This window comes from Colossoma macropomum, unplaced genomic scaffold (genome assembly GCF_904425465.1).
Source record: "Colossoma macropomum unplaced genomic scaffold, Colossoma_macropomum, whole genome shotgun sequence".
In the NCBI taxonomy this organism is placed as follows: Eukaryota; Metazoa; Chordata; class Actinopteri; order Characiformes; family Serrasalmidae; genus Colossoma; species Colossoma macropomum.
Genome location: NW_023494788.1, coordinates 14854111 through 14866410, shown reverse-complemented (window position 1 = coordinate 14866410; position 12300 = coordinate 14854111). Strand labels below are relative to the sequence as shown.

At 41.9% G+C, this 12300-nt stretch overlaps 1 protein-coding gene across 3 annotated transcripts in view; it reads left to right on the top strand.

The window, feature by feature from the left end:
* LOC118806898 (serine/threonine-protein phosphatase 2A 55 kDa regulatory subunit B beta isoform-like) overlaps nucleotides 1–12300 on the top strand; it is a 70241-nt gene that overhangs the window by 32165 nt on the left and 25776 nt on the right. Inside the window, exon 1 of one of the 3 annotated variants that reach the window (XM_036568576.1) lies at nucleotides 1219–1299. The exons of the other annotated variants lie outside the window; for them this stretch is intronic. Coding sequence (XP_036424469.1) covers nucleotides 1230–1299 — 70 coding nt within the window. The 5' untranslated portion in view covers nucleotides 1219–1229. Of the gene's footprint in view, nucleotides 1–1218; nucleotides 1300–12300 lie in introns of those variants that run through there. 3 annotated transcript variants of the gene reach the window in all.

Genomic DNA, 12300 nt, shown 5'->3' with positions numbered 1-12300 from the left:
CACTGCTGTGTCTGATCCACTCAGACCAGCGCAACACACACTAACACAACACCACCACATCAGTGTTACTGCAGTGCTGAGAATGATCCACCACCCAAATAGTACCTGCTCTGTGAGGGTCCATGGGGGTCCTGACCACTGAAGAACAGAGTAAAAGGGGGCTAGCAAAGCATGCAGAGAAACAGATGGACCACAGTCTGTAGTTGTAGAACTACAAAGTGCACCTATATAGTAAGTGGAGCTGATAAAATGAACAATGAGCATAGAAACAGGGAGGTGGTCATAATGTTATGCCTGATCGGTGTATATGCAATGCAATAGGCTAAAAACATAAATTTTTGTCATCAGTTAGATTCATTGTTTAAGGCATGCAGACTCATAAGTTGTGTCTTACATAGAATATAGCCACACTATAATAACTGAGACCTATTTATTTGGCAACTGTTGTAGATCATGGATCCGTATTTTTGGTGAAAAAAGTACATAATGGAGATTTTTTTAGTCGTGTGCAGCTGTAATGACAGATATTTACAGATTCACCACATTATCTTCATTCTCAGTGATGAATCGTGCTCTGTTGGGGGTGGGTGGTTCACTCGAGTGGGTAACCAGCTCGTATTGACATGTGCTGTCATTTCAGCACTAGACAGCGCCGAAGCGAAGTGGGCGGAGCGTGTGCTCGCAGTGGGCGGGGTCTAGGCTCAGCGCGTTGACTCTGTGGCTCTGAGACGCAGTGGGTGAGAAAGCAAAAAGCGGTTAGGAGCCACAAAAAAATCCTCAACAGGCTCATCAGGAACAGCTCCACACCAGGCGCGCGGCTGAGGAGACGGCGCGGGCGCGCAGAGCTCAGCCCCTCCCCCTTTAATCCGGTCTTAACTCAAATCCTCATTTACGACGACTCGTCCCCCAGCCTGCCAAACCCGCTATCCTTCGTTTCACCGCTCGAGAGAAGACAGCACGGCAACGCATCCCGTCTGAAGTCGTGGCGCATCGCTGAAGGCTGGTGTTTTTTTCCGGCTGCGCGCGCTGGGGCGCCTCTCTGATTTCAGGCGGTCGATGCGGAAGGAAAAGAGCCGCCGGTAGTTGCCGCGGATCGTTCACCTGCAGCGCACGAGCCACCGGCGTGCTGACACGCAGCGCCATGGAGCCGCCCACCGCCTGCTGATGCTGGAGGAACACGATGGGTTCTTGCATGTCCGCCTTAAGCTGCCGATCTAACGGGATCCTAAATGGAGGAGGAGATTGACAACCGCAAAATCAACAACAGCTTCCTTCGGGACCACAACTATGCAACCGAAGGTGATTAGCGAGATGCAGGTTGTCGTGTAACGGAGCTGGAGGGATGTGGGTTAAAAAGGTTGTGGTGCTTTTGAATAGGCTGTGATGTGGATTAGACAGGCTGAATGGTGGTGATGTAGCTAAGATGCTGAGGTGCATCTGAATAAGGGGAGATATAGGTTAGGTAGTCTGCTGTTGTGTATTTCAGTGAGGGTGATGTAGGTTACATTGGCTGCTGTGATGAATGGAGGGTGATAGAGGTTAGGTAGGTCGCTGTGGTGCATTTGAATGAGAGTGTGATGTACGATAGATAGTCTGCTGTAATGTATTTTAATAGGAGAAGTTATAGGTTAAATAGGCTGCTGTGGTGTTTTCAATGGGGGATGTAGGTTAGGTATGCTGATGTCATGCATTTGTATGGGAGTGGTTATATAGGTTAGATAGTCTGCTGTAATGTATTTTAGCAGGAGAGGTTATGTAGGTTAAATAGGCTGGTCTGGTGTTTTTAATGGGGGGTGATGTGTGTTTGTATGGGAGTGGTTATATAGGTAGTCTGCTGTGGTATATTTGAATGGTAGGGGTGATGTAGGTTAGATAGTCTGCTGTCGTGTATTTGAGTGGGATGGGTTATGAGGCAGACTGGCTGCTGTGGTGTGTTTGAATGAGGAGCGATATAGGTTAGGTAGACTGCTGTGCTGTACATGTTGCTCACAGGACCCCGCCTTGTTCCTACGTTTCTCGAACATGCTGTAGCAGTGAGCTGTGGAGTCAGTGGCTTGACTGAAGTCCAGAAAAATCTGTGCCAAAGCATGATTGTGTGATCAGAAATGTGTAAAAAGGACTGTGGACTTATTGCTTATTACTAATCACTATTACACAGCAAAATCCAATTAACACCCACAGTGAATTAATGCTTTTGTTCATTGAAGGCCATCTGGGTGAATTCACTGTTGGATATTTTGCTGCGCGTCTGGCTTTTTTTTTGGGATGTTCTTATGACGTCTAGAGTGACTCACACATGGATTTCAAAGTATTAGAGGCTGTTTTGCATAGATCAGCACTCATGTTTGCAAAATCAACTTACTTTTAATGGTCACTTCTTTCCAGCATGATCTTGTAAACCAAGAAGAATCAGATCGTCTATGAATGAATCAGTCATGTTGAGGATGACTAAGGACTGGTTATCAATTAGAAACTCAGAATAAAAAATTCAGCTCAGAAATTTAATGATTAATCAAGATTATTCACCATTATAGAGTTTGTAGTTATGTGTGATATATGATACATGAATGTATTGTGGAAAGCATTTACAAGAATGTGAAGGGTATACCTCACAGCACTGCCGCAAGGCCTGTCTCACAAGTGCCAGACATTGATAAGCTCTCTGTGGAATATAACTGTCTACCGTTGGGAACCTTATTTTTATAAATCTTGTAAAAACAAAGCTTGTCTTGTATCTCCAAAACAAAGTTTTGTGTTTCCCAAATTGAACAAAAGGAGATACCTAGAAGTTAGGAGAAGGAAAGACATTGTTTAATATACATTAATATAGCACGTTTTAAAGTAGTGTTGGACATTTTCTTGGTTCATTCGTCATGAAATGTGATACAGTGATGAGTTTTCAAATTGTGGTGCAAAAATGGAAATACAAGCTTTGCTATAACAGCAACATACATACATACATCATCTAAACCGCTTATCCTTCTGGGTCGCGGTGGGGTGCTGGAGCCTATCCCAGCTGTCATTGGGCGGAACATGTTGCTGCTAATTATTTTAAGCATGATTGTGACCTGAGTGGAAAAGTGACAGTGGATACAGTCCAATACATTTGCGCATCAGGCTCCTCTCACCATGCATGGAGCTCTGAGGGGGCAGATCACTGGCCGCTCACCCAGCAGAGGGCACCTTCCTGGGTAATGATTAATAGCTTTGGGAGCCTCTCTAAAATGGACCCAGCGGAAAGATGCAATCAGCAGCATGCAAGCTCAGAGGCCCTGGGTTTATGACCTATCTGAGGCCCCCAGGCCAGAGTGTAAATCACACTGTTACTGTGTGTCTGGAGACAGACTCTCATACACACACACACATGCAGCGTGAGCAACCCACACCCTCTTGGCTCTAAACACCCTGGCACTGCTTTACTCATGCATATGTATGCTGGTACTCTCACAGAGGAGTTTAGGGGGAGTTGAGTGTATTGGATGCCCATTATATGTTGGCTCTATTCAGTAAAATGTAAGCAAAAGTCAGTAGGCTTCTTGTGAAACTACACAATAGAGTGCCTGATTGTTCAGAGAAGATCAGCCCTGATGGAGGTCCATCAGATGGAGGCTCTGCATCATTCTCAGTTGTCCAGATCCAAGGTACACAAAGAGAAATCCAAGCTTTAATGCTAACGGTCCCATAGACCCACCACCCCAGTTGACGTATTGATAAATAAATAAAAATATATTACTTAAAAAGAATAATGCACTAAATTGATGCGTTTTGACAAAAAGTTATGCACTCTACAATCTATGATATTTGGCAGACGTAGTTTAATTGCATTAAAGAAATAGGCAAATGCATTGTTAGGAGTCTTGCCCAAGGACTCTTATTGGTGTAGCATGGTATGCTTTCCCAGGAGGGGAACCCCAGCTTGCTGCATGGAGGTCAGCAGTGTAATCCACTATGCTACACCAACAACTTTTTATTAAATGGCATTTTTGCTAGTGTTCTGTAAAGCTTGTGTTTTTACAGAAGAATTCGTTTTTGGGCAGAGCATGAATAGATCAATTACACAATCACAAGCAGTGCAGAGGTCATGGAGTTCATATGTGTGCTTCCCTCTGTAGCATATAGCCCCTCCTCTTATTCTCTCTGTGGCTTCTAGTGGCTTTAATTTACGACTGATTGTCAACATGTCTCATATCTCATTGTCTGTTCTAGGTGTCTTTACTTTTAATATTCGGCCCCCAAAATGTGGCACTCATGTTATTATAGTCTGTGAGCTCAGATAGTGTGTCCTCCCCGTCCCCTCCTCCTACAGCTTAATATCAGCCCTGACCCTGAGTAATTCACCAACTGGACAGCACAGACGGTGATGGTGTTTTCCCAGCATGGACATTCTGAGAGGTGAAATCAGTCTCCAAAGTAACTGTCCCGTCCTTCAGGTGTGGAGAGCATCTATAATGACGTGGTCACTTTGACTGTCCTCTCTGCTACAGAAATACACTCTGGATTTTTAGGAGGATGGCCTAGATTGGAGAGATGGAGGAATTCTCCAGTGGGATCACTCACAACTCAACTTAATGCAGTGTAATGCACAAGAGGTTTGGCCATACAACACAGATAATTGCCTGCATTGCTCTTTAGAATAGCAGAGTATGATTATTATGATTCAATAGACCTTTCTCCATACTCGAGCAGTGCGAATGGCCCTATGACCTAGTAAGGTGACCTCGTGAAAAGTCCCCTAACACGCACACCAATTTGTCTAATTTACTAAAGTGGTATGGTCCTGGTAATTGGATTTCAGGGGTAACTTTGTAGCTCCAGTGGTGGTTTCTTTAGTCCCAGACCTAATAAAGCACTGACAGGCATCCCATAGGTGCAAGGGGGAGTAAAAGCCGGGTATACGCCTTAAATTACCACATATGCCCTCTATTAGCTTTTCCGCTCTCCCTATATTGTACCGTAAAGAGTCATTCCAAATTATCATATGATCATTAGGGCTTCATAATGACTTTACATATTATATCAATGTTAATATTTAATGAACAAGGTATAAAAGCTGTGTTGATTTGTAGTGTGGTTAACTTGTCTCAATATTAGCTTTCTTAATAGAGCCTGGGATATTACATCCTCCAAAATGGCAGTCATGGGAGTCATGTTAGCTTTCACAACGCATTATGCACTCTTCTGCTTTCATATGCATAAGCAATCATGGGATTTTATACCTTGGTAATAACGAGGACAAAGTGACATTTGGATTGATAGACATTTCTGGATCACTTTTTCTCCAGTGTGTAGGCACAGAGAATGAGAAGACTGTACAGAGTCAGTGTGCTTCATTAGCATAACACAGATGCTAGCAGAATGACAGTTCTCTAATAGCAGGAGGATGGATGTGGTGGTGCTGTGAAGGAGGCTCGACCTTCATCTTCATTTGGGCTCAGCAAGCTTAATTATCCAGAACGTTCCCCCTTACATGCTTACATATCTCCCCATTCCAGCACCCATGCAAAACAACTTGCTTTTGAATGAGAACACACTGAGAAAGGCTCTGCAGCTGCAGTAGCCACTGACGCAATCATCAGTTGCCTTGAGCTGTGAATTTGACTCTTTACTAGTGCAGCTCAGCAAACGCTAGTGCCAAAAGCCTCACGGTGGAGGAAAAAGTGCCATCTCTAGCAGTTTCTAGATGTGATATATTGCCTGGCAGAGAGATGGCTTTGCAGTGCAGCAGCGTCGTCTGCACTGCAGAGATGGAGCTCTAGAGCGGAACCCATCCCAGCTCCACAGAAAAAGCCCATAGACACAAAACAAACGGCTAGACAAGCCTCTTGTTAGCAAAACTGGGAAAACGAGATGGCAATGGTTAGTACTACCACTCCATAAAACATAAATCATACATAAATGCATATACATAAATCATAACACATTTTTTCTGTACTGTGATGTATTTCCATGTGAAATGTTCAAGGGCGGTGTCTGAGCTAGCTAAACATTTTCACTCTGTGATAGGTGGGGGTGGAAAATATGATGTTATTGGTTTATGTCATTTTTCCTCACCTGCTAGTGGTGCTAGTGCACAGTGACATCATCAAAACTCAGAATACATTTAGCAGCAGGCAAAAGTTACTACATTTTAGTCAAAGTCTATGAGAAAACAATAATTGTCTCTTTTATATTGTATGACATGATGAATAGTGCTTAATATGACCAGGACTAACATGGTAAAAAAAGGTCAATCTTGATTTCAAGTTGATTTTAATACTAACAAGGGAGTGAATAAAAGATAGTTGGAATCAATTAGCATCTACTTTATATTATGCTAACTGGTCCAGTTATTATTAGCAATTAGCCATTTATGGTAAATGCTTGCAAGGTGAGGTACACACATACAGTGCATCCATACAAAGCTTGAATAATAACCTTAATAGTACATGATGATGAATAAGACATGATCTGAACCATTACTTCAATGTATTGTTAAATAAAGGGAAAGTACAGCCATGGCTATCCAATGCACTGCCTAGAAATTCACCAGCTGTACATGTTTTTTTTTATTGAAGGCAAAGGACCCCTTTGTTTATGATCAGTTACTAATCTCTTTTTCCTACATTATGTAAGATGTTTTGTATCTCTGAGACAGCAGAAAACCTGGTAAAAATAGCAGTGTGGTCCCTCAGCACTGAGGACATGGCCTAGACATGCCGTCTGAACGCAGCCCAAGGGGGGTGACCCTAATATACCCACCCCTGGAAGCGCAATTTACACCCGGGGTTAATGCTCCACACTGTACCGCCCGGCCTGGTGTTATTATTACTGCTATACTGCTACAGGATTGGGAGGGGTGGGGGCTGTTAGGGACGAACTGCAGCAAACAAGGCTGCCAACACAAACGACCCCAGGCTACAGTTTGGGATTTTAATCATAAAAAGAAATATCTCCCAAACCCAAAGGGCCACATTTATTATTCAGAAGAAAACTGTGAGACGCAAATGCTGTGTCTCTGAGAGGCTGGGTGTGGAGGGAGGACATGGGGAGAGGATTTGGACACATTAAAGATTTACCACCTGCTTGGTGTACAGGCTGCTTTATTGAGGGATATGCCCCATATGGGATAAGGGGGGGGACGAAAGGGAGCAATTCAAGAGCGTGTTTTATCATGCCTCTGCATTGTTCCTGCATTGAAGTGAGTACTGGAGAATGAGGAACTACTTTTAGAGCAGAAAGGCAAACATACATACTCACACATTCAGATTGCCTTTATGTGTGAACACATCTTCTGTTTATATGTATCTGAGTAATAAAAAATTGTCATTTCAAATACATACTTACCTTCTCTCTCATTCTGTCTCTCTCACTCTCTCTCTCCCTCACTCTTTCATTTTCTCTCTCATTCTCTCTTACTCTGACTGTCTTTCTCTTTTTTCCTCTCTCAGTCTCTTCTATTTTCTCTCTTTTTCTCTCTGCCTGTCTTTCTATCTGTTATTTCTCTTACTCTCTATCTTTGTTTCTGTCTCTTCTTTCTCTATTTCTCTTACGTCTCGTCTCTTTTTCTCTCACTTTCTCTGTATCTCTTTCTCTTCTGTCTGTTTCTGTCTCTCCTCTATCTCTGTCTTTCTCTCACTTTGTCTCGATCTGTCTTCCTCTCTTTCTGACTCTCTCTTTCTGTCTCTCTTGTTTCTATCTTCTCTCTCTCTCTCGGTCTTTGTTGTTTTTCGTTTTCTGTTTCTGTTTCTGTCTCTGTCTACCTCTGTCTTTTCTCTCTCACCCTCTTTCTGCCTCTGTTTCTCTCTCTCTGTCTTTCTCTGTCTTTTTCTCTCTCTCTGGCTCGATCTCTTTGTGTTCTAGCTGGCACCCTGTAGTTTAGCCGTAATTTGGGCAGTTCAGCATATGTGTGGTTAAATTATGTATCTGTTAATGATGTGTGAAACGAAGCCCAATAGCAGCTCTCAGACGTCCTCCACCCCACCCCTGAAAACATGTACACACTCACACACTCCTTTGTGTCCCTGGAGACCCGCTGCACCTCTCTGCTGTGATTCGTGCTCCATTCTCCCATTTCCACAGGGCATTTTTCCAAGAAATAAGGTTAATTAGTTTTTTTCTCCTCTCCACAGAGCACAGTGTTGTGGAGACAGGGACAGCACTTTGAGAGAGTGCAGTGAGGCAGCAGCGGTTTGTGATCAGCAGGTGGTACAGCTGATTACCGCAGCATGCTCTGCTCTCAGATCATGGCCTGTTCCTGCTGAAATGGGCTCAGACCTGCTGCGGGTACTTGGCCCGGCCGTATCTCTCTCCGCTTTTGAAATAATCAGGCTTAGACTTACTCAGTCAATACACCCAACACATGTTACAAAACTACAGGCTGGGTGCACAGCAGTCCGATTGCTCCAACACGTTTGTTGTTGGGAGGGTTTGAAAGGAAGATATTGATTGATCAATTTAGTATCATTTTCCATTGTGAAACCTTCAGAGGAGGCGAAGGAAGACAGGACGGCTCGCTGTCCCTGCTTGACCTTTGACCAGCTTTGGCAGAAGGATGTGATTGTACTTGATAAGAGAAAATTTTGCTGAGATATTTTGCTTGCACAGCAGAAACAACAGAAAGGGTCCTTACCACCTGATTATAAAAAAATAAGGGTACAGGGCTCCCAAGTTGCACAACTGTCTAAGCGTTGATCCTCTTGTTGGGAGATCATGAGTTTGACCCCCAGGTGATGCCACAGCCATCCATGGCCCAAAAAGAGCATAATTGGCTTCTCTCTTTGGGTTGCTAGGATGGCATTTCCTCTCCCCACCTATCACTCAGCATGATGCTAGCAAGTGTTATGTCAGCTGACATAACAACATTGGTGTGGTGGAGCATTGTGTGATAGTGGGAGACTTAGCTAGTGGGTGAAAGTGGCCTTGATTAAAGTTGCACTGTGTAAGCTTTGGGGGGACGTCCCTGGTGGAAATGTGTAGTTGCACATTGTATGTCTTAATTGCACATTATAATGTCAGTCGTGGTTCGGGCCCCTTTCCAGAGAGGATGAAGCTGATGATTGCAGGTGCATTGAAAGAGTAGTCAAAGAGAACTCAGTCAAAACTTGGTAAAGGACTTTGCACATGATGTTAAAACATATAGATATATCATGTGGTCTAAAAACTGAAGCCAAATCCCACCTGACACCTTTGATTTTTAAATAATTATCTCAGTATTTACAGGGTGACTTGCAGCAGTGCATGGAGACCATATTTTATAATTATTATAGTTATTATACTACATGTCCATGCATGTGTTAGATCTACCCATTATCTTTTTTCAAATTAGTGTATGCACAGAGCCCACAAACTGTGAGTCTCAGATATAGAGCAAATGTTATTCCTAATAGAGGGCAATATGAAAAATATAACATTGATAAAAAATATAACATCATGATACTTGATAGCATCTTTACTACACATGATATGTATTATGATGTTTAGTTTTTCTTGCGAAAAAAATACCACCAAAACAGCAGTGTATTAAAAAATTGGCTATAAAAGACTACGAGAGTACATAGTATAAGTGTTTTAACTATATCCATTATTTAGAAAGAAGAATCAAACAACTGGTAAAAAATCAACCAATAAAATAATGGCTAATATCTAATCAGCTTGACATCCAGTCATTCTTGTTACTTTGCTGTTTATCCGGTTGTTTGCTGGCTTTATGCAATTGGTCTAAATCTGTCATATTTATCAAACTAGCAATTGTCTAGTGTCCTAGAAATATTGAAGATACCCATAATATACTCAGAAAAGCAGGTTAAAAAAACTTTGCCTAATAAAAACTGTCCATTGTCTGATTTGCCTGTAAAGAAATCTGAATTGGCCATAAAAAAATCATCATTGGTGAAAATGCAAAAATTGGCCATAAAGGACTGGCCATAAATATTCATATCTTTCTTTCTGGAAGCAATTTCTTATATGTGCCCTCCTCAATGTAAACAGTGATAACGCTTGGAGCATGACCACGTAGAACTTTCTCTGCACTGACCTAGAGATATGATGGCACGCCCAAATGATTTCACACCTCCTTGCTGGAAGCCCCTCCTGACCAGACCCTAATTTTCCGAGCAAATCTAGTGTGTCCACTTCACAGCCGAGGTGTGTAGAGGTGTTGATATCTGATAGCTTTGTTGTTGGCATATCTTGAACCCCGAAAGAAAAAAGTCTGTGCCGGTATGAATGAGTGTTAGATGTGTGTGTGTGTCTCTCTTTGTACACGTGTGTATTATTGTCCTTGCAGGCTGATCCTTTGACATGCAGAGCTCAGCAGAAGTGCTCTAATCTCAGCAGCCATGCCCAAGGTTTAATAACGCGTTCCGCCACCCACCGCCCTCCCTACTTAATACCTACAATTCCGCTTACACAACGAGCTTTACGCAAGAAAAACGTCCTGGTTTGCTTATTTCTCTCATTGCTCTGGCTACAGTATTGATGTTGGATGTGGACGTGTTGTAGCTGGTGCTGTGCTTCAGCGTCAGCAGACATGCAGTGACCTACATACTGCAGCATCGGCTCCTCTCTCATGTCACATACTGCTGTGCTGGGCCTCCACATTGCTCTTTGAGTTTTGCCAGGGCTGGCAGTAACTACACTACTACAAAATCCATCCTTTTACATTATATATTTCTGTTCACTTCAGCTGCCTTTTCAGTCACAATAGGTATATTCTCATTTGCTTCTTTGCTAGAGGTGTAACAATACACACATTTCACTATACAATATGTATAGTGTTTTTTCATCATGATACAATATATTTTCGATTCAAAAGTAAAAAAGAAATGGCAAAATTAGGTTTTGGTCAAAGTTCAATTGGCAAAACAAGACCATAGCACTTGGTGAAAGCATAATTAGCACATTGAGTCATTTTCTTAAGGCCATCACACACCAGATGTGCCTCATTGCATTGTGCAGGGTCCAAAAATTCAGCCTTATTGTTAACATTGGCACCAACATTCCACATTTGACAATGATACTGTTCAATTGCACAGCTCAACATTTTGCCATACCTAGAGGATAGAAATCCTCAGTAGGTGAAATGTACCTTGAAATTTACAAATACTAACAGTTTGTCACCTCAGCTACTGTTACTAGTCCTAATACCTAGTCTTTTATCATCTTGTGACTTTCAGTTCAAAAACAGTGAGGTTGTAAACAGCTAGTTAGCTAATACTAAACATGACAAATTGTGTTGAACATTTCATTTCTTTAAATTTGTAGTCAAAAGTGAAAATGAGCCTGAACTTGGTGTTTATCAGCTCTCATCATACTGCATTCTATATGAAGTAGCTGTGCTTTGTACTGCATATACTAAGTGATGCTATGCGCCGTTGTGCTACATGGCACTGTGCTGAGCAACATGTTTAGTCTGCGGTGGTTTTAGACGGCAAATGAAGTTAAATACTCACTAAGAGTAAATTAGTTCAGGTATGGTGAGAGGGGTTTTTATAGGACTATTATGTAGGGATGATCAGAATTGAGATCGTATTGGCAGATTTTTGCAGCACGCAAATGGTTTTGATTTATTATTTTTATTTTGGATGATCCGTGTTGCAGTTTTAAGATATAAATAATGTGAGGCAAGTAAATGCACTCACTCGTGCTTCATTTGAAATTTCTGCTGTCTAATCTATGCCAAAATGTCATAGCATAGATATGCATGATTCATTGTACTAAATAGCCAGTTACCTCTTACTTTCAATGTGGCACTTTATTTAAAATTTGGCCCATGAAAAAGGAAATAATGTCATTTATACTGAAATGTTAGTAGAGGGGTAATGAGACACAAAATTCAGAATTAGATACAATGCCGGTGTCTACATTCGATTCATTTTTCAGTACAATGAAAGCGAGCAATGGCAGAAAATGTGCCTGCTGTTAATACATCAATATTTCCAATTTAAATTTATATTATAGATGTACAGTTTTTAAGCAAAAGCTGTGCTTTATAGTTTTTTGATCTAATAGTATAATACAGTACAATTCCATTGTTACATTCCTAGGCTTTAGCTCATGGAAAGTACTGGAACCGGTCTAGTCATATTTTCACTGTGGCCTGCAAAGTGTGAGTTTAAGTTTAAAACAAATAGCTAATTTGGCTACACATAAATTCTGAATTCAGGGACGTAGAAATTCATCCTTGCTGCATTTAGGTTATCTTACAACCTCAGTATCGAAACATACATAATATCTGCAACACTTCTACTCTTTGCTGGCACTCTTTGCCTTTCCTGGTCCGTGTTTTCCCTTTGAGACATCCTTGATTCAATCATGTGCTTA